At 33.4% G+C, this 22640-nt stretch overlaps 1 protein-coding gene across 1 annotated transcript in view; it reads right to left on the bottom strand.

Annotated features, from left to right (window-relative positions):
• Positions 1–5467: 5467 nt before the first annotated feature.
• Positions 5468–22640, bottom strand: part of RP1 (RP1 axonemal microtubule associated) — a 211589-nt gene continuing 194416 nt past the window's right edge. The window contains 10 exon segments of the mRNA XM_032222943.1: positions 5468–5705; positions 6311–6382; positions 8107–8189; positions 11723–11966; positions 13581–13659; positions 14263–14338; positions 14818–14975; positions 20678–20894; positions 21505–21683; positions 21907–21966. Of these exon segments, the coding sequence (XP_032078834.1) occupies positions 5651–5705; positions 6311–6382; positions 8107–8189; positions 11723–11966; positions 13581–13659; positions 14263–14338; positions 14818–14975; positions 20678–20894; positions 21505–21683; positions 21907–21966 (1223 nt within the window). The 3' untranslated portion in view covers positions 5468–5650.

Genomic DNA, 22640 nt, shown 5'->3' with positions numbered 1-22640 from the left:
AAAGTGATGATAAAAAATTTAAGAGAGGACCTAATGAATTTCCTTAATTTAGTAAAAAATGTATAAAGAAAGAAATTACCGTATGTCAGTAATACACTTTCTTCCCACTTCAATAATACTGGTAATTCTATACTCAATGATTCTTGTAGTTAGCATGTTTTGTATTGAATCTGCTCTATGTTCTTCAAATTGAAAAAAGACCAAAACTTAAAAAAAAATCAAAAACATAGCAGCTAGAATTATGAATTATTATACAATAATATTCAAAATTACTGTCTCCATGGAATCATTTCTATTCACATAAAATAGTGACTCTATGGTTTTAAACTTTCACATAATGATTACTGAGAACAAAATAAAAACCTTTCATTAAACAAGGAATTGCAAATATAGCCCACTTATTTTATGGTTGCTAAATTTCTCAATTAAGCTCATTAAAAGATACAATTGTGTATAAAATATTCTTATTTAATATAAAGCAAACATAGTTAGCATGTTTAGAAACTGTTTTAACACAGTCCTTTATATGTTTCTATCAACTTCAAAGTCCATGTGACACTTTGAGAAAAATATTTAAGCTATGTTTTAACAGTGAGTGGAGAACAGAGGAAAAGGAGAAAAAGGAAGAGAAAAAGGACAAGGGTTGGAAGCAAATAATAGGACAATGACATTAGAGTATAATTCCATATGTGTCTATTCAAAATAAAACATACTGCACTTTAGAGAGTCTGAAGACATCATGATAATATTCTACGTGAGGATCTGGCACAAGAAGACTTTTGAAACAATATAACAATACTTTGGAATAGTATTGTATGTTGTAGTTGCATTCCATAAAACAAAATTATTAGTTAAAAATGCAGCAAATTGTTCCCAAAGATTTATTCTACTATTATGATCTAAAAGTTAGGATATTGATTACAATTATATAAATCCTTCCAAGTTTTTCTATGTGATCACAGAATCAAGAACTAAAAGTAATATTAATGATCTAGTCCAACCACTTCCTGATGAAGCTCCACTAGAGAGTAAGAATGTCTTTGTTCCATAGAGAACAGGTTAACTGTTTCTTAAAGAAAAAAATATTAATGAAAATTGAAGTTTTTCACACTTCTACCATGTATAGAAAGGAGAAAAATTTTATCTGAGTCATGACACAGAAAAACATTTTTTACAAATATAAAATATTTTAAGTTCCTCCTAATACAGAAGCAGCTAACTTACGTTTTTTTTTTAAATTCAATACAAAACTATAGAAGTAATGTAACACAACATTTGGATGCTAGAATCCTATAAATAGGAGAGTTCTGAGAAGTCTATGAGATTCCGTGTTTGTTCCCACTCCACCTTTACTCCTCTGAAAATCCATTTAAAGAATTTGAACCCATTTAGATGCTGGATTGATTTAAAACATACATGTATAACAGTGGTGGGTTTCAAAAAATTTAGAACCTCTTCTGTAGGTGTGGCCTGCTTTGTGGGAGTAGCTTGCCAGCCATGTGACCTAGTGGGAGTGGCTTGCCAGCCATGTGACCTGGTGGGAGTAGCTAGCCAGCCATGTGACTGGGTGGCATGGCCAACTTGTAAAATGTGGTGAAACTCATTTAACAATGCTCTTGCTTAGCAACCAAAATGTTGGCGCAGAAACTCTGGCATTTGAAGCATGCAAGTCTTAAAGCTGTCAAGTTACAAGACCCTTGCACCCTTTAGAAAAAAAGGGGTGTTCAAACTTGACAGCTTTAAGACTTGTGGACTTCAACTCCCAGAATTTCTTCTCTCGTTCTTCATCTTGATGACGAGGGAGCTGGAACCGGTTCTAAACAGCACTGTAGATTTGTGGAAATCTACAGTGCTTGTATAGAAATCTTCTATACAAGAGGTTAGAACTGGCAGGCAACCACCCCTGATGTATAACTATCATTCCTATCTAAGTTGTTTCAAATATATCCATAATAACTATTGGCTTGTTTTGTTTGCATGTGTATGTGTGTATACTTCTATCTAGTGCAACATTTCTTGACAATTTAAAGATGGGTGGAATTCAGAATTCCCTAACTAGCATGTCTGACTGAGGAATTCTGGGAATTGAGGTCCACCCATCTTAAAATTGCAAGGTTGTACACAGGTCTAGTATGTATGTTTCTTTCTGTTTTATTGTGGTAATAAAGCTTTAGAGTTGCATGAAATATAGTTTATATGAGCTATAACTTCCAAAACAATTTTGCAGTGTTTGGTTTCATGCTGCAAATTCACGAAATTATGCCAAAGTATCCCATTTCTCATTTCTACCCTTAAGCTGCTTGAGACATTATTCCATATTAAAGTAGAAATTCTGCATAATTCAGATCATTTAGTATAGTACCAAAGGTATGAAAAATATTGTCAAAGAATAACAAAACACTGTGAAAGATAATTCTATTTCTTCATTTTACTTTTCTAATAAAATCACATTAAATCGTTAGTGAATATTGTTTTAACCCATCAAGATGTCAAGGCTGTTGTCCTCTGTAAAGGGAATAGAAGCTGTAGCTGAGCACCATTTCTAAACACCATTGTCTGAGTTATTTATAGATAGATAGATATAAACATTTAAAAAAAATCTGTCTCTATAGAAACTGGTTGAAGGCTAGACTTTAGAATTTTCTGTTATAAAATTCACTTCTTTCGCATATCTGAGATATCTAAAATATATTTTGACATGATTGATTAGTTAGAAATCTACTGACAATTTTTTTCATGTATAATTGCTGTCTTAAACAAACTAATTTAGAACTTTTATGAATATCAAAGCAATTTATTTCAAATTAAGAGCAAGTCAAGATTTTAGCCTTTAATTTTTCACAACGAATTCTCAAAAAATGTCATTCAATAACATGTCTTAATTTTTATGCACTAATATAACAAAATATTTTTCATTCCAATCTTGTTGAATTAATCTTGCTGACAGTAATTTTTACAAATATGCATATACTACTTTATTTCATGAAAGTTATCTTTATTTTATATATTTATTGAATGTTGAAGATAAATACAAGAATTTCATAAGTCAAGGGTGATTTTTATATAAATAATATCTAATCAGAATGGCTGCAAACATCAGTCAAAATTGTGAAAATAATCAACATTTGCAAAAATAAAAAAAATCCAAAATGAAGTTGAAATAATGGCTTTTGTTTTTTCAAGTTTGCACAGGAAGCCATGGAAACTATTGGAATACATATTTGATTTTTAAAATCTGTTTGTTTATTTATCATACTTATTTGCTGCCCATCTTGTGGTTCAGGTGGGTTTTTTTTCTTTTTATTTTTCAAGTTATCTTTCAATAATATCCAATATCAGTGTTTCATAGGAAAAAAATATATGCCACATCAGATGTATCTGAGCCACAATAACAATGCTGGATGTTGTGATTCAACAATATCTAGATAGCCACATTTTTTATTCATGATTTAGATGTAAACCTTAGCTAGAGTGCTTTTTTACATGCAATATAACAAAATTACATGAGTCAGCATGTGCCCGGGTGAGGTAGAGAAGACCATTCCTGACAGAAACAATGCACTGCTCACTGTTCATTTGATACTTCAATAGTAAGCATGTCCTCTTTTTAAGTAAATATTGGATTTACCTTTCCATAGATTATTTGTTATGAGTTGTAGCATGACTGATCTGTACTCTTTGTTATGAGGTAATGAGTTTTCATTTGCTGCATGAGTCCCACAGCAAATAGGCACATGTTTAGTACATTTAAAGCTGTCCTAACTATGTAATTCACTCACAAAAATAAATCAATGGATCCCATATAATCTGTAGTACTTGTTGCCAAAGTTTATTAATTAAACTAATAAATTAATAAACCAAAACTCAGTCTGAATACTTTTGGAAAATCTGACTATTCAGAAATATATAACCAAAGACGCAGAATGATTTTGAACTAAATCACCTGTATGATAATATAGCTGTTCTAGTCTGCAATTACAGCCATGTTATGGAGATCAATTTAAGTTGTAGATTGCAATTTTCACATAATAAGCCATTTCATGAGAAATTACCCTCTCGGTAGTTTTATCAATACACTAATCATAAAACAACTGGATAAAATTGATATTATTGTCCTATTCTCAGAAAGATCTCAATATATGGTATATATTTACCAATATATGGTAAAATGTTATGGCTTTAAATGGAAATTAAGAAAATAATGAATATAAATCTTGTATATAAACTGATCTGTCTTCTATTGAAACTGACCTCACCTGCTCAATTTCCAGGAATCTTTTGCTTTAGGTCAGCAAAATGGAGCTCCGGTTAAAATTTCCCCTGTGGGTTTTGCAAATACTGTTTGAACTGCTTTTTGAAAAATCATTCAACAGTATGTTATATATTTCCAGGGCCTCATTTTAAATAGTACAAAATAGGACAAAAGGACCAAATAAACTGCTGAAATATGTTACTGAGTATTATTGAAGTAAATGAAGTAAGTTAGTATTATTTACACTTGATATACTAGAAATGGCATCAGGGTAAGTTCATATTGCAAACAATTAATGAAAGACACATTAGAAGAAAAGTGTAAAGTGATTCTAATGAATATGGATACAGACTAAACTCATTTCTTCACTCTAGGGATCACAATTTACATTCATTTCTGTATCTTTCCTAGCGATACAAGCAGAAATATAGACTTTTTAGTAAAACTTAATTAAACCATTTCCTTGTTCAATCAGAAAATACTAACTTGTTATTTTTAACATAGTACCATTATAAATTATTTATTCTTATATATAAGAATATTATTGATAAACATTTTGACAAGGAGTTCTTTATTTTCAAAATGAATGTACATTAAAATAAAGCATACATTTTTATAGCTTTTTATAAAACCTATAAATTTTTCTGATTGATTTCTCATTATTTGGTTATTTCAACTGTGTATCTTGACAAATTATTGCATAAAAGCTTCTTAGCTCCTTCTATCATTATAAATTTCAATTTTATCAAAAAGTGATATGCCATTTTTCACAATTTAATAAAACTATTTATAGACATAAGAAAGAAATATTTACCTCTCTTCCTACCTTCTGATACACACACAATATAAGTACTGGCACCATTAATATGAGGATGAGAACACACAGTTCAGTGAGTCTTCTTGGGATTTGGCTTCAAAAGTATTCTTTATAAGGCAAATATTTCATGTGGTTTCTTATGATATCTTGCTAGAGTTTTCCATAACCATTTCAAAAATATTTTGCCTTTTGTAGAATAAGCTACTTGTGTATGGTGTTACCAAGAAAGTACTTTCATTTATATAAAAATAAACTTCCAATAAACGATTTCATTATGTGCTTGCTCATGACTGACATAAATTGCCTTTTATTTTTCCTATGTAAAAAAAAACCTGTCAATTTTAAATGTTGTGACAGTATCAGTGATACTAAGACATACAGAACAATGAATTTCTTTTATTCTATAATTGAATAAAGGTATTTAGAATGCTTAGAATCATTCTCAATGGAATTATTAAAATGTGATAAATTGTTTTGATATTGCTTCATGATAATTATAGTTCTTTCATAATTAGGATATACAAATAAACTGAATCAGCTTGAAGTGAAGGGGGAAACACATTCAAATAGGTTTCAGAAAATTATATGTAAAGCTGTACTACTGTTCGGCCATCATTTTCATCTTTAGCCAGCCATCTGATAAAGAAAATATAAAGATATTTTATTGAAAGAGAAGGTACATTTGATCAGACTTTTCCATCCTAATTCCATTGATCATGCCAACTGGGAACTGTGGGAGTTGTAATATAACATAACTGGAAGGCACAGTTTAGGGAAGTTCCTACAGACATGAAAATCCATGGGGATTTGTGGATTTCATTTGCATTGAACGAACATGCTGGTGACCATCCCTCTGTTTCATAGCCTGAAGCTCAGACCTACTGATTCTCAATTTCCCTTGCAGCTGTGATTCCCCTTCTCCTTGGAATGGGAAAATATTTCCTGGTGTTTAATATTAGCAGTAGCAGTGGCACTTAGATTTATATACTGTCCCATACTGCTTTTATAGCACTCTCTGAGTTGTTTATGGAGTCAGCATATTTTCCCCAACAATCTGGGTCCTCATTTTACTGACCCCAGAAGATTGAGTCAACCTTCAGCTGGTCAGGATCAAAGTCCAAGCTGCAGGTAGAGTTAGCTTGCAATGCTGCATTCTAACCACTGTGCTACCAGCCATATTGGTTAGTTAATATTTCTGTTAAACATTGTAATAATAAACATTTGAACAAAGCAAAGCATACCTGTTACAGTTAAAGCTGTAGAGTTCATTTGTAGACACATCTGTAATTTCTACCTTTTCAAGAAACCAGCCACTTGCTGTTAAAATAATAATAATAATGAGAATAAAGATCTGACTGGCTTAAATCAGGCCATTTTCAAATGCCTGAATAAGGGCTGCAGCTACTATTCATGCAAACATAAAGTTACCCAAATTATTTCAGAAACAGGATCAGCTGGCTTAATTGAACAAGGAATGGCTACCACATGCTAAGCTCTGTCAACAAGGCTGTCTAGACTCAGTTTCCAAGTCAACTAAACAGTGACGAGACATTATTTTTACCCACCTGATGACAAAATATGAGAGGTAACTTTTTGACTCTTTATAGTATCATTAAACAGAATTATCCTATGAGAGAAATTCAGCTGAGTGATGACAGCTGGCAGGAAGTCAGCCAGAAGAAAGTCATAATTCACGATCATATGGGCTGCTCATTTAACAACCTGCACTGTCCTTGCTTAATGACAATTGGGACTGTTGAAGCTACTATTGCTAAATGCAATGGCCTCATTTTGTTAAATACTATTTTTTTTAAGGATATAAAGATAAAAAAAATGCAAACCAAGGACAATCCCAGAGTTGCCTTGTGGTAAGATGGACAGCTAATACATTTTACAAATAAATTAATAATATAAAAGGTAAAGAAGAAGAATATAAAGTGCAAATAAAAATAAAAAATAAAGTTATATAAAGAAATGATGACTCCCCCCTCCAGACAAATATAATCAACTTTTGTAACTTAACCCTTTCTTTAGTATTTTAATAAAAAAAATATTCCTATATTTCATCTCTTATAAATAAACAAATTGCAACATCTCATCATTCAGTCCAAATCAACAAAAGTCCATTAAAAGCTATCAGTAATAATAACAATGATTTTTTAGCATTGATTTAGCATTGATTTTTCAATGCCTTCAATTGGACACCAAGTACTCCTATTTTCTTTCTTAATCACCTTAGGAAATTGCTTATTACTGATTTTTTGGATGTTAAAACTTTTAGCAAGACAAGAATAGGTTGACTAGAGGAAACCAGAGAGAACTAAAGATTACAAGTAATAAAGAAGAGACCCATTATAACAATGGAACAATATTGACTGTAGAAGAAATCAAGGATATTCATTCATTCAATTTTTATACTCAACCAAATGCTCTGGATCAGTGTGTCCAGAAATCAGTCTTAAGATAGTTGGACTATAAAAACAGATTTTACAGAGGCTACAGAGGAACATATTTTACTAGACAAAATAGACTAAAGGTAATCTGCAAATGGATCAAAAAAATGCCAGACTATAAAACATATGGAAAAAGATGGATTAAAACAATGGATTTACAAACAAAACTGGATGATGTCTTAATAATTAAAGGAGACATACAAATAATAAATCAGAAGAATGACTTGGAAAGCTTTTTTATCTTGTATGTACAAAAAATATATATTAAACTAGTGAAGGAGTTCCTGAGAGGAGACAAATAGAAAATGATAAGAAATCAGCTTGTGGGACATTATTAGAAAGGATTAAAGATCAAGCTTTCTAAAAGTAAACACAAAACCAAAGTAGATTTATTAGATATATCATAAATTATGAAGAGGATTTATTTGATATATGCGATGTGTTTTCTCATCACGTTCCTTTTACTTATACCCACATTGCTTAACAACAGAGTGCAGTCCCAAAAAAGCATCATTAAATGAACGCTACTGTATGGATATTTTAGCACATATTAAACACAATTTAGTCAAGTAATGTAAATACACTTACCAAACCCTTTCCCATCATGTCCAATCTCAATCTTCTGCAGCCTTCCAATATTCTTTGTCTTAATTTTGAATGTATCAGACTTTAAAATGAAAAATAGAATTAGTTTTTCAATTATGATAGGTCAAAATTTGGAAGATGCCCTATTTACTTTGTGTGAATGCTTCCCTAAACATAGTTCAGCTGCATCCTTTGCAGCAAAATACATGCCACAGTCATTGCATATGAAGCTCCATGTCCCTTTGCCAAGAGCAAGCAACTAAAACCAGAAGTGCCAAGTAGCCTGGAGATCTTCCAAATATTTATACATCTGCCAACCCCTTGGTTTCTCTCAAGTTCTTTGACAAAGAACTAGTCTGAATTAAAGCAGGGTCACAGATATATAGGATTTTTTTATTATTATTATCACTGAAGATATCATCTAGAACAGTAATTTTTGTTTTTGTTTGAATTCTTTCTAACACATGGTCCTAAACAAGAAAAACAGCTTAAAAAGGAGCTGTAGCTTTGGCCTAATCCAAAAAGATACTAAGGGGATTCTAATATTTTTTCAAACACATTTCAAAATTCCAAGTAAAATAACTATGGACAACTAAAAAAAGGTTTGAATTAAAAACCTGAAAGGGAAAAATAATCTAGCATTCTGCCTTCATCAAAATAAACCATGTTTAAAAATAAAAGAAAACCAATAATATTTTGCTGGTACCTAACGATCTACATAAAAATGGCTGGCATAAGAATATAATTTTCCCAGATATTGGTGGGAAAAGTTATAAACAGATTTGCTTTTTGTCACAATAACAGACATATTCAGCTTCATTAGTCAGATGAATAAATAGCAACTGGAACTGTGTAGTGATCTGGATTTGAAAAAGAAAATGTTATTTGCACTGTGTGTAGATGCCCACAGTATATACATAGCACCTCTTAAACTAAGGAAGGCACCATAGAAATGCTCAAAAGCTCCAGTCACATTTTGCTCTTCAAATTCAGATCTGTCCTCAACTTTCTTAATTATTCTGCTCCAGAAAGGTTTAATATGTAGCAAAACCCTCACAGGACTATCAGTCTTCACCATCTCTTTGTTCTTCCAAACTCAGAATCACATTAAACTTCAAGATGGGCACCATGCAAATTTAATAAATAAATTGTTCTAGAGTGGGTACCCTTATTTGAATCAGCTATGGAACTTGTTTAAATATGAACATTCTTGTAGATTATATAGATGAAACACTATAGATGGTTTGAGAAATACCATATCTTGATTAATGATCACCTTGGTTGAAATTCTATGCTGCAATTCTTTCCATTTTTTAAAACATAAAAGAAGTACATCCCAATTTCTTTATTTCATTTATTACATATTTGTATGAGATGTACTTGAGCCTACCGTTGACAATTCAAAAATATGGCTGTATTATCAGCAAACAGAATAAGAAAACTTATGCTAGTACAATTCTTATTAATGTCAGAAAATACAGTAGGTTTAAAAAATAACGAACTTCCAGCTAGTTTGAAAAAAACACCTGTGATTTCCATTTTTATATGTATCTTATTAATGATACATAAGCCTTCCTTTGAAGACGTAAAGAGAAATTATTTGACTCTAATTATGATAAAATCTTTCAAATAGCCTACTAATTTGGTTTAAAATATTTTTTTTCATATCCAGTGTTATTTTTTCAATGCTGGCATTTTTTTTTCAAGGGGAACAACTGTTGACCTCTACATAAATGTTTCTTTCATGTTAAGTTAATTCTCTAAAGACAAAAATGAATTTGTTCAGGGTCAGAGGGATAAAGGAAAGTTAAGTAGCTTCTGGAATCTTTTTCTCTAACAGAATAGTACATGTTACATATACCTATTATGTGACAGGATACTCTGTTTATAATAAGTGCACATTTAACAGCCAATGACAATTAATCTCACCAAAGAAAAAGTTGCCATATTCATATCTGCCTCATTGGCTACATTTGCAGAATACACCAAGTTGTAACATGATTAAGTCCCCTTTGATGTCAAAACCCAGATCTCTCTGCACCAGGATAAACTCCCATTGAGAACAACTTTAAATACAACAGGAATGGTTTAATATAGTCTATTCACTTAATTCAGCATTTTGTGTGTAATGTAAGACTCAGATCAAAAAAAGTTACCCCCCTTCTGCTGCCCATTGGAAAAAACTGAAGGATGAACTGCTCCCTAAAATGAAGCTCCTCCAGTTCTTGTATCTCTCCCACTTCCCTGTTTTAATCTTCACATTAAGCTTGCAAAGAATGAATGGGAATTCTAAAGGTAATGTGCTGGACAAGGCTCATCCCAAGGACAATTATCCCTCCTCTATGTGTATGGCTCTAAACCTGGTTGTGCCACCAGTTTTTAAGGAAGCATTGGCCAGACACTGTAGAAAAGTAATAAGAATATCAGCAAAAAGAAATGTATACTTTGCCATGCTATCTGGCACAAGATCAATGAATGAATGAGATAGTAAACAGATTTAGCATAATGTACAATATATATATATGTGTGTGTGTCTGTGTGTGTGTGTCTGTGTGTGTGTGTGTGAGATATATATTTATACTTGTGTAACAAAGGCAACAGTAAAAATATTGGGTTTCTGTCGTGATGGACTCTTGTGACGAGCCATATATATATATATATATATATATATATATATATATATATATATATATATATATATATATATATATATATATATATATATATATATATATATATATATATATATATACACACACACACATTGAATGTATGTATGTATATATACACACACACACAAACCCATGTTTTCCAGAAAATAAGACCTACCCTGAAATAAGCTGTAGCTTGATTTTTACACGTGAGCCTGATATAAGCCCTATCTCCAAAATAAGCCCTAATTAAGCCCTGTCCATGTCTGTATGATGTCGTGCTTGTTGTGCTGGTGGAGCTGGTCGTGGCAGAAAGCTGCTCTCAGAACTTTTCGCCCAGACCGAGAAATGACACAGACTTAAAGCTTCATATGGTTGCAAAGACGATGGTTTGAAAGAGAGCAATTAGCTCCATTTCAAACTGTCCCCTTTTCAAGCACACAAAGCTTCATCTCCCTCTGGTTAAAAAGTGTTTGGACAGCTACCACCAGCCCCGTCCTCTCCATCCCACTGTCTGCTTGCCCAGGCCTCAATCAGGACCAAGCTCTTGGCACGCCCTGCTCCACCTGCCCTGCCTGTTGCAGTCATGGGCAAGCAGACAGTGGGATGGAGAGGGCAGGGCCAGCAGTAGCTGTACTCCCACTCCCATCGGCCTCACGCTCACCATCTCCTGCACTTAAAATTATATAGATAGCTAGACAGACAGACAGACAGACAGACAGACAGACAGACAGATAGATAGATAGATAGATAAATAGATAGATGATATAGATATAGATATAGATATAGATATAGATATAGATAGAGATAGAGATAGAGATAGATAGAGATGTCTATATTTGTGCATTAGCTACTTAATTACTCCTTCAATTATCAGGTATATATATTTTCATCTAAAACTTGTAATATTTGATATGGCCAATTTTTTAAAAAAAGATATGTTTACCTGGGCAATATTACTTACCTTTCCTTTTTCAAAGGGATCTCGATGATCAAGAGAGGTTTTGAGTTGAATTAAATGAGATGTATCCATGTCTCCAAACAAAATGATATGAACATTGGCATCAGTTCCTGCCCCTCTTTTATCACCAGTGTACACTTTAATAATATGTTCTGTCAGATTTTCTGATCCGTTATCTTCCTTAGTAACCAAAGAGACAGGGATTTCTCTCCTTATTTCAGGTTTATCAATGTCCAGATGGAATGTTCTAGAAATAATTTTTAAGACAAACCATGTACAGAATTTGATACGACATTTAATAAAGAAAAAAACAAAAGTTTTTTTAAAATTCCTTTTCTTGAGATCCAATTCTGTCTTATGCACCTTTCTTAACTCTGGTAACCTCAAGATGTGCACACTTCAACCCAAGAATTGTCCAATCAGCACACCGACTGGAGAATATGAAATACAAATTGTTAAGGTTGAGAAATACTAGTGTTTATAAACAAAGAGTTTATAATGAGTTCTAGTACCAACTTAGATAGAAAGCCAGCAAAAGACTGTGGGCCAGTTAGTCTCTTTCAGCTCTGGGATGAAGTTCTGAAAATGCTGCCAAGAGAACTGCAGGGCAATCATCAGGAATCAAAACAGACTTAAAGGCACACATTTTTTTTTAAAATGCCCATAATATAAAGAAGAGCATAATTAATGCTAATGTGATGTCTCTGAATGTACTTTCTGAATAGTAAAATCAAGTTCCTGACTTTCCCACTGTCATAGGTGTGAGTTTTGACAGGGTCTCCTGGCTGCGAACTATCGTTGCCACAGCTGTTAAGGATGGAACCATTTCTCTAACAGCCAACAGTGGACAGCAGAAGAAGAGATTAGATAGCTGCTGGAAGAAGGATAGTTTGTTTTACTCCTGCTGGTGAAACTTTTCCAAAAAAAACTCCCTGGCAGGTAAGCATTACATTTTTTCTAAGATTCAGATTACTCTGTTTGATGTGATTTTTATATATGCCTCCTATAAAAGATTTTAATTTTTTGTCTTCAGTTGAATTTACCTTTTTCCTCTACCGTTCTTCCCATATCTCTTTCAGAGTACAGCAGAGGTGGTATTCAGCAGGGTCTGATCAGTTCTGGAGAACCAGTAGCAGAGATTTTGAGTAGTTCGGAGAACCGGTAAATACCACCTCTGACTAGCCCTGCCCCCATTGATTCTCTGCCTCCTGAGTCCCAGCTGAGGAGGAATAAATGGGGATTTTGCAGTAACCTTTCCTGGAGTGGGGTGGGAAAGGAGATTTTACAGTATCCTTCCCCTGCCATGCCCACCAAGCCACCTCCACCAAACCACAACCACAGAACCGGTAGTAAAAAAAATTGAATTCCACCACTGGAGTAGAGGTTGCTTTGATATGAACTGGAGCTTCAGAGGGTTGACTAGGCCTTATTTACAAGCCTTGGTTCTGAATCTTACAAGAACAAATGCCTTTTCTACTAATTACCACCTCACTGTATCTTTTGGACAAGCAACACCCCTTTAAAATTGCATACTTGCTCTCTATCAAATGGGTATGTGTGCAGTATGAAGTGATCTTAGGTTGTTTTTTTTTAAAGAAACATAGCAATGCAAATTAGAGTATTAACTTTTGTCAGGTAGTTTACTATGTGACAAAGAGAACCAAAGATTCCATCTCCTTTTCCTGCTAAGGACTATGGTATCGATACCCAATGAGGTTGTTTTTGGCATGCAAGGTAGAAAAATCCAAGGTATTCCCTCCTCCCTCCTTGGTGGTAAGTACATCATAATAACAAAGTAAAGTATTGATCAGCTTCCTTTTCTTAATACCCCAAATTTGCCCCTGGTGATTCATATACTCACTCATTCACTTCAAATATGTACACAGGCTCTTGTTTTAAATTTTCCTTTAAGTGCAAGGCTTTAATTGCCAATTTGCAGGCTGCATTAGAAGCAATAGATAATTAAAACATTTTTTTCATGCCAACACTACTATCAAATTATATTAAGTATCAGTAAATAATAGCATTACAAGACTATTCCTTCTTAAATCTTAAGTAGTTGTACTTAAATCACAAACTAGAGAGCTTTTTTATTTAATATATCCACAGTGTCTGCAGCAATCATTATGATACCTACTGCAACTTCCCTAATTATTACAGATAGAGGGAGAGGTCTGTAGGACTTATTTTCAAATAAATGTCATTTAAAAAATACATTTCTTCCAAGTTCAATGGCAGAACATGAGTCTAGGTTTCCAGAATGTTTGAGACTCAGTTCCTGGCATTTCTAAATTAAGCTCGGGGAACTGCTTGAAACTCTTAAAAATTGATGTCTGTCACCATGAATTATATTGTTCTAGATGGAACAATGATCTTACTCAGCATAATGCTGTTTTCTATTTTTAAACTATTTAATGAAACCTCAAAGAAGTTATATTAGGTTATATAGTATATATTATACTATATACTACTGATATATATGCAGCATCAGTGTGAAACTGCAAGGTTCTCTTATCACTATTTTTGCAGTGAAAAAAACTTACATGATGTGCTTCCAATGAGAAGGACAATTTTGTACAATTTCCCCAAATCCACAGCATCTATGTGACCTGTAAACGACTAAACATATCAGAAATATTTCAATAAATCAGAAAATTATGATATATTCAGTGTGTTTGTGTGTGTGTGTGTGTGTGTGTAATCTGCTTGTCTCTGTCTATCTATCTATCTATCTATCTATCTATCTATCTATCTATCTATCTATCTATCTATCTATCTATCTATCTATCACCTATCTCCAGTTTGATGAAGTGGCTAAGGTGTCAAGTTAGATACCAGAGGACCATAAATCCTAGTCTTTCTTTAGGCTCCAAGCCAACGAAGTGATTTTAAGCCAGTCGCTGTCTCTTATCCTTAGAAAGCAAGCAATAGAAACCATTTCAGAAAAACCTTGACAAGAAAACTGCAGGGACTACTACAGGCAGTCATCAGGAGTCAAATCTAATCTAAACTAATCTAATCTATAAATATAATGCACATTTGGAACTGAAATATATTTTTATTCTGAATTTTCAGATAACAGTAAAAAACTGAATTACCTGCCCAATTTCTCCTTTCTCAATTGTAGATGATGGTGACAACAAAAGTCTTCGATCTTCAGTATCTCCATTGGTTCCATATACATACAGAGAGATAGGCACCATGCTTATTTTGCTCACAATATCACTGCAGAATATTTTTACATCATATGTAATCACTGTAAAATTAAAAAAAAATGTCAAATCTGATGTAACAGATGGCATCATTCCATAATTCATTACTTTAATAATCTTTCCTGCTATCTGCCAGTATGCAATATGATGCAATATTTTCTCTGCATGAATTCAGCATTAGTTAAGCGATATAACTAAAAGAACATAATGCACATTTTTATATTCCCAAAGTGCTTTTGCGCCTTTCTCTCCTTTTAGTACTGATGAAAGCATTGTTAAAGCAGATACTTCAGTCTATTTGATCCATTAATCCATCCAGATCTCTCATTTTGTCATCCCCACAGCCAAATATTGAACCAATCCCACAATCAAAGGAATTTGTATTCCAAACCTGAAGCACACTTTACTCAGTACATGAAAATCGCAATTATGCAAAAGATCATTTTAAAATTTGGAGGAATCAAAATATTGAGTAAAAAATAATGTAAGGTTCAGGGGTGGGTTCTGGCTTCTTCTACTACTGGGTCACTTAGGGACGTGATTCGGGCACATGCATGCTTTGATGCACACTACCCACACCTGTGCACTAGTTTAAAAAAATGCTTCTGCACATTAGCAAAAAACAAGATGGTGGTGCTATAGGGACTGCCGATAGGATCGGTTCGGGGGCATGGCCAGTCCAGTTACTACCTACTCAGTCAAACTGGTACAAACCAGTTTGTAGGAACCCACCTCTAGTTAGGGTAGGTTTTTGGAGTAAATACTATGTCTAATGAATGAGTCAGATAACAGAGTAACAGAATCAATGCTTTAGTAGATTGGCATCAGGATTCAGGTCCTAACGGGTCAACTATAGTCAAGGCTCAGAGAAATTGCATTCCATTTTCTCTGTGACATCCTACTTTTGAAGATAAGTGAGATTCACAGGTTGTTTGACCCATTCCTTTTTATTATGGTAAAACAGGATACTTTTACTGTACTTCATAACCCCCTTCCCCCCAGTAATCTAACTATCCTGCTCACTCTTCTTTGAAGAAGCCCTTTTTGTCAAAACCTTTCTTAAAATATGTCAACCAAAACTGGCCTCAATGTGCAGTTAACCAATTACTCCTCAAAATCTGGTTTAATGTAATTTGAAGGTGCATTTGTTTGTAGCAAGCACATTATTCTGCTATTCAATTAAAATATTTTTTAATATTTCATATTAAATATTTTTAATATTTAATATTTATTTTTAATAATAAAAGTATAGCCTTTACTGTCATTGTACAAAATAAATGCAACAACATTGGTTTTGATATTGTATCTAACTAGCAGATGTTGACCAATTGGAACAGGAAAGAATTCCTATAGAGGTAGTCCTCCACTTACCACTATAATTGAGCCCAAAATTTATGTTGCTAAGTGAAACATTTGTTAAATAAATTTGCACCATTTTATAACTTTTCTTGGTACTCTTGTTAAGTGAATCATTGCAATTGTTAAGTTAGTAACATGGTTGTTAAGTGAATCTGGCTTCCCCATTGACTTTGTTTGTCAGAAGGTTGCAAAAGATGATCACAGGACCTTGGGAGAAGGCAACTGTTGTAAATATGAATTTGCATCTGAATTTTGATCATATGACCATGGGGCTGCTGCAATGGTCATAAGTGTGAGAACCATTGTAAATCATTTTTTCAGTGCCGTTGTAACTTTGAACAGTTACTAAATGAACTGCTGTAAGTCAAGGACTATCTGTAATCTAAATCCATCTAGCAAGAAGATCCTACTTTCTGCATACTCTAGCCAGGAACATAGAATGATTTTTTCATCCTTGTGATTACATCTATTTGGGGAAAGAAATAGGTTTGAAGTACTCTGCAAGGTAAGCAGATCTCAACCATATAGGACTTTATATATCATTAGTAAAGTCATGAAAGGAACCCTTAAAGCCCCTGATAACTAATGAAGATCCTGGAGCATAGGGATAAGAGAACACTGCAAACCTTTGGAACAATTGTGTTATCATGTTCTGCACTACCTACAGAACAGTGAGTCCTCAGCTTACAACCAGGTGTAAAATCCAGCATATTCTGACAGGTTCTGGAGAACCAGTAGTGGAAATTTTGAGTAGTTCGGAGAACTGGCAAATGCCATCTCCGGCTGACCTCAGAGTGGGGTGGAAATGGAGATTTTGCAGTATCCTTCCCCTGCCACGCCCACCAAGCCACACCTCATGCCCACAGAACCAGTAGTAAAAAAATTTAATTTCACCACTGCTTAAACTATTTTTTTAGTGACTATTTGAAATTACAATGTCACCAAAAGAAACCTGACTTACAACTAGTACTCACACTTATACAACCATCACAGCATCGCCACAGTCACATGTTCACAATTCAGATGCTTGGCAACTGGCATGTATTTATGACAGTTGCAGCATTTCAGGGTTGTGTGATTGCCATTTCTCATCTTCCCAGCAACTTCTGACAAACAAAGTCAATGGAGGAGGAAGTGAGATTTGCTTAATGGATCTGCCAACAAGCATGGGGTTGGTTGGTGCCATTAGTTGCCTTTGTCAACTAATTTTTAACAGGGTTTAATTATTCCTGCCTCCTAATTTATTTATGTATTTTATTTTTTACAATTTTTATTTTTTAATTTTTGTAATTTTATACTTTTTATTAATTTTTAAAATCATTTGTATGTTTTTATATTTTTAAATTAAAAATATTCTTTTTTATTTTTTCATTTCATTTTTAATTTTTAATTTTTTTTAAATTAAAGTTTTAAATGTTAACTTTAACATTTAAATTGTTACGTTTTGACATTTTATTGTACATAGTCCAGAGTTGCTCTTTGAGAGCACTTCAAAAATGTGCAATGTAAATAAATAAATAATGGCTGCATGATTCACTTAACCACTGAAGCAATTTGCTCAACAACTATGACAGAAATATTGTAAAATCAGATGTGATTGACTTAACAGCCACCTTGCTTAGCAATGGACATTCTGATCCCAATTATGGTCTAAGTCCAGGATTTGCTTCAAAGAAGGCACAACATAGAGTAAAGCTCAAGTCCAACCTGAAGGTAACCTGAACATGCCTGGCCATCATGAGACCACATGCTCAATTCTACACCCCATAGTTACCTGGAATGACATGGTAATAAATTGATCTAAGTTACTTAGACCATATATATCACATAGATTAGTTCCATTTTATAATTATGATTATGTTTCTTTGCTATAAATACAAATTTTAGAATTAATCATGCAGAATTTTATTACATTTATTTTGATACAGTAATTCAGCCTGTTCAGAACCCTTTTATTCTGATTGTTTTATTAGTGCTGGTTCCTCTTTCTAGTTTTACATTTATTTGTATATTTCAAGTCTGAATGGAAGTAGAAATTTTAGTATATATATTCAGTATATATTTTACCACTAAAGTTAAATAAATCTATCCATTCTGTTTTACAGTCTCACAGTCCTTCACCAATAAGTATAAATCGACAGTATTGCAGCCACTCAACCAAATTGGCTCTCTGGTATTAATAATAATAAACTAAGTGGTTTCTTGAGAAAAGAACTCTTTGCCAACATCTGGACAATGTTTTTACTGTCTGTAGGAACTAAATAGCAGATGGCTGATTGGCTGGAAAAATGGAAACACACAGCTACAGTATATCGAGCTAATAAGCATTATAATGATAAATATACCAAGCAGTAACATTCAGAAATCAACAGCTACAAAAGTATTAAGCTGATCTGGTCTCACTGAATTAGAAACAGAATTAGCTTGAATCAAGCACTCTAATTCAACTAGCTTATACAACTACTAATATTGCCGTGTCAGACAAATTTAATATTACTGGTGAAATACTAGAAAAAACCAAATATATTGTATTTTAACAAAGGATTCTTCTGATCCATGTATTAAATTATTTTGAGTCATTTTCAGTTCAGTTACATAAAATATTTAGCATTTAATTTAACATGACTAATGTAATTTAATAAAATATTTGAATTCAATGGCAATTATTTTCATTCTTCAGAAATACAAATTCATTTTTGCAAATAATATATATGCATACATTTAGATTTAGATTTAGATTTTAATGAGCATTTATATGCCGCCCTTTTCCCTGAGGGGACTCAGGGCGGCTTACAACAATGGGGGGAAGGGAGTGCAAGACAAGACTTAAAAGAAAAAAAATGTGAATAAAAAAATTAACCATAAAAACACAACATTCACTCAACATTCGGGCGGGGTGAGAATAAATCCTATCCCCAGGCCTGACGGGATAGCCAGATCTTGAGGGCTGTGCGGAAGGCCTGGACTGTGGTGAGGGTACGGATCTCCACGGGGAGGTTGTTCCATAGCGTCGGAGCTGCAACTGAGAAGGCTCTCCTCCGCGTAGTCGCCAGTCGGCACTGACTGGCGGATGGAATTCGGAGGAGGCCTACCCTGTGCGATCTGATGGGACGCAGGGAGGTAATTGGCAGGAGGCGGTCTCTCAGATAGCCAGATCCACTACCATGGAGCGCTTTATAGGTACTACTTTTTTCCCCAAAGCACTCACCAATGTTTACATCTAATACCCAGTTTCATAATTTAATATTACTTATACATTCACGATAAAAAAGCAACATGATAAGATTTTATAACTAGAATATGGCAAATATCCAGATTGTGATTTAGATCCATTTCTGTCATTATTTGATGGATATATGTTTTCACATGCATATCATTTCATATGAAATTCAGTAACAGTTGAATACATGTCTATACACTGTATCTCATTGTAGATATGATTTTAAAAATGTATGGGGAATAAGAAAAGACTGTACTATTAACAAGTTGGAATGTCTTCACATTGCTTTTATTACAATTATCAGTCTATATACAGTTGATGATAACTGGCTTTTTATCAGCATTTCATTGATTTGCAGTAACAATATGGACATAACATGGGATATGTCCTTATTTATTAAATGAAGTGAGAGCCTACTACAAACAACCTAGGGTGCCACCACCAAGAAGCCTTTTTTTCATGGACTTACCACATGTACTTCCCTAACATATTCTCCTTTTCTGTCCTGGTGGGCTGAATGGGTGCAATGGGGAACAGTTGTCCTCCAACTAGACTGCCCCCAACCCATAGGGCATTAAAACCAATAATCAATACCTTGACTTGTACTCAGAAGCAGATTGGTAGGCAGGGCAGTTCCCACAAAAGAGGTGACACATACACAAGTCTAGGCTTGTAACAAACTGTGTGGTCATTGAATTCTGGTTCATCTGAATATTTTCTAGATATTATGACCACCACTACAAATAGTAGCAAGTACCAAAAATGGAGGTTGAGGACTGTTCCAGTCTTTCTTCACAAAAGTGAAGGGAATGCAACTCTCATATGGCTATGACATTAGACTATTGTATAAGTAATGTATAGAAACCAATATATCTTTCAAAAATACATCTTTTCATCTTATATCAGTAGAGTGTGCCCTAGACCTTTAAACTACAATATAATGGAAATAATTATACCTCTTTCTCCTCTCTAGTATGAGTGTCTGTCAGTCACCAGTTTCTCACACACAAACTAATCTAATGGAATGCTTAACTTTAAAATATTGACCTGAAAATAGTAATCTTTTTCAATATATAGAGGCATTGTCATTTTATGGTACAATTAATTAAAGGAAATTTAGTTGGATCCCCTTGATAAGCATTTGGCCAAATGCCAACGGATACATACCAGAAAGGGCTTTCCTTAATGGCCATTCAATAGGGAACTCAAGCCACTGGTCTCTATTAAGAAGAGGAAATGTTTCATTTAATGAGAGACTAAAGGTATCCAGGGTTACAGTGTTCTGGATTTTGCAATGATGAAACAATTGCCATATGCTTTCTTCCAAGAGATGAACTCCAATTTTCACTTTATAAAGTGTTCCTAAATCAGATGGGAAATATACCTAAAAGAGAATAGCAGAATAAGTAGTTTTCCATTGTGATTAAAAGACCATTAAATAATATTTTGAAACAACATTTTCTTAGGCATTGTCTATTCCTGCTGATCCCGTAGGCTAAAATGGAGAGTTCAAAAAAATCTTATTTTCTAAGTCCACATCTTCTTTTTTTAAAAGCATGGATTGATAAATAAATAAAATGATGTGAAAATGCATTTTTTTTATATTCGTATGATAATATACATTAGTATTATCTTGTATTGACTGGTTTTTCTTAGATGTGTTCATTATAATACACCATTAAATCACATTTTATAAAATTATCAACCAAATCAAAAAGAGTAAAGAATTCAAGACCGAGTGGTTTTTTTGTTTTGCACAAAGCAAGATTCAAATAGACAGTAATCATAGCTCACCAGCCATAGGGTAGGGGATTGAAAGGAAAGAATGAGAGATAGTCACTGTTGTGAAATCACAAGATCCTGCATTGTGAGACAGTTGCTTCACTCTACCTTACCTAATTGTAAAACTAAGATGGAAAGATTTCTTTGTTAAATTGAAAAGCTACTGTGTATATGTTTTATCTCTATACAAATAATTTACACATTGATTTTACATCAAACATTAATTTGTCATCAGCTTGAATTCCTGTTTTGCTCGTCAAAGAAATTGGTTCGGATTTGCCCCTGTTTCCATAGAACACCCAAATCAGTTTGGTAATGTTTTCCCCAAATTCTTCAAATGCTTTTGATGAATCTTCACGACATGTAGTGAAAGATATCTTCCATAGACCTTCTGAACAAATAAAAGAAAATAGCATTATGGAAAGAATGTTCAAATTGGTTGAATCTAGTTATCTATTAATCAGTAAATATGTTACATTAGAATGTTAGGAAAGATATTTTGCTATTTAACCATAATGATAAAAACTGATATTGCCAAAAATAGCAAATTATTTCTAAAATGAAATATTTATTTAAACAGTCTGAGGCTTCATGGATTGATGTTACATAAATACCTGATTTCATGTTTTGGCTTGATAACAATGAGGCAGTTGTGCTTCCCTTATCCAGTACTTCTAATTATAAAAAATATAAAAAGATAGATATTAATATTTCTTTGTAAAAGAATAGTAGACATTTCTGAACTTACATTCAAATATTTGATATTCATATTTTCCTTAGAGAATTGGAGAAAGTTTCATGGAAGGTTAATGGATTCTGCTGTGGTTCTGACTCCATGCAGAACAAATATAGGTTTGCATCATCAGTTAAAGTAAAACCAATGCCATAACTTACTGTACTGTGTAGCTGGGGTCTTAATGGCTTAAATATGCTAATATATTGAAAAGTAGAACTGATTGAGTGCACCAAGCCATTTCTTTGGTCTTATACCAGGAAAGCAGGAATAGTTATTTTTATATAGAAGATTTTTTTAAACTTAAAATGAATCCTTTCAATGCCTCAAAGTGTCTAGGAATAAGAAACAGGAAAGAGAAGAATTGAGAGGGAAGATGAACAAGAGGAAAGAAAAGGCAAAAAAAAGCTGATTTGAATCATAATGTTTGATAAGCTCATATTTGGAGCTATTGATAGAATAAAGCTTAAGAATGTAATCAGCAAGATTTTTGCCATTGCATGCAGCTTCTCCTGTCTCTGGGTCCCTGAAATATGAAGGGATGGAAACATGGGTTTTTTTTGTTAAATAAGGGGCAATTCCCAGAGTGCAACAAATATGATTGCATGGCTAACT

Source organism: Thamnophis elegans, chromosome 8 (genome assembly GCF_009769535.1).
Source record: "Thamnophis elegans isolate rThaEle1 chromosome 8, rThaEle1.pri, whole genome shotgun sequence".
Classification (NCBI taxonomy): domain Eukaryota; kingdom Metazoa; phylum Chordata; class Lepidosauria; order Squamata; family Colubridae; genus Thamnophis; species Thamnophis elegans.
The sequence above is the reverse complement of the archived record's forward strand: the minus strand, read 5'-3'. Positions and strand labels throughout refer to the sequence as shown.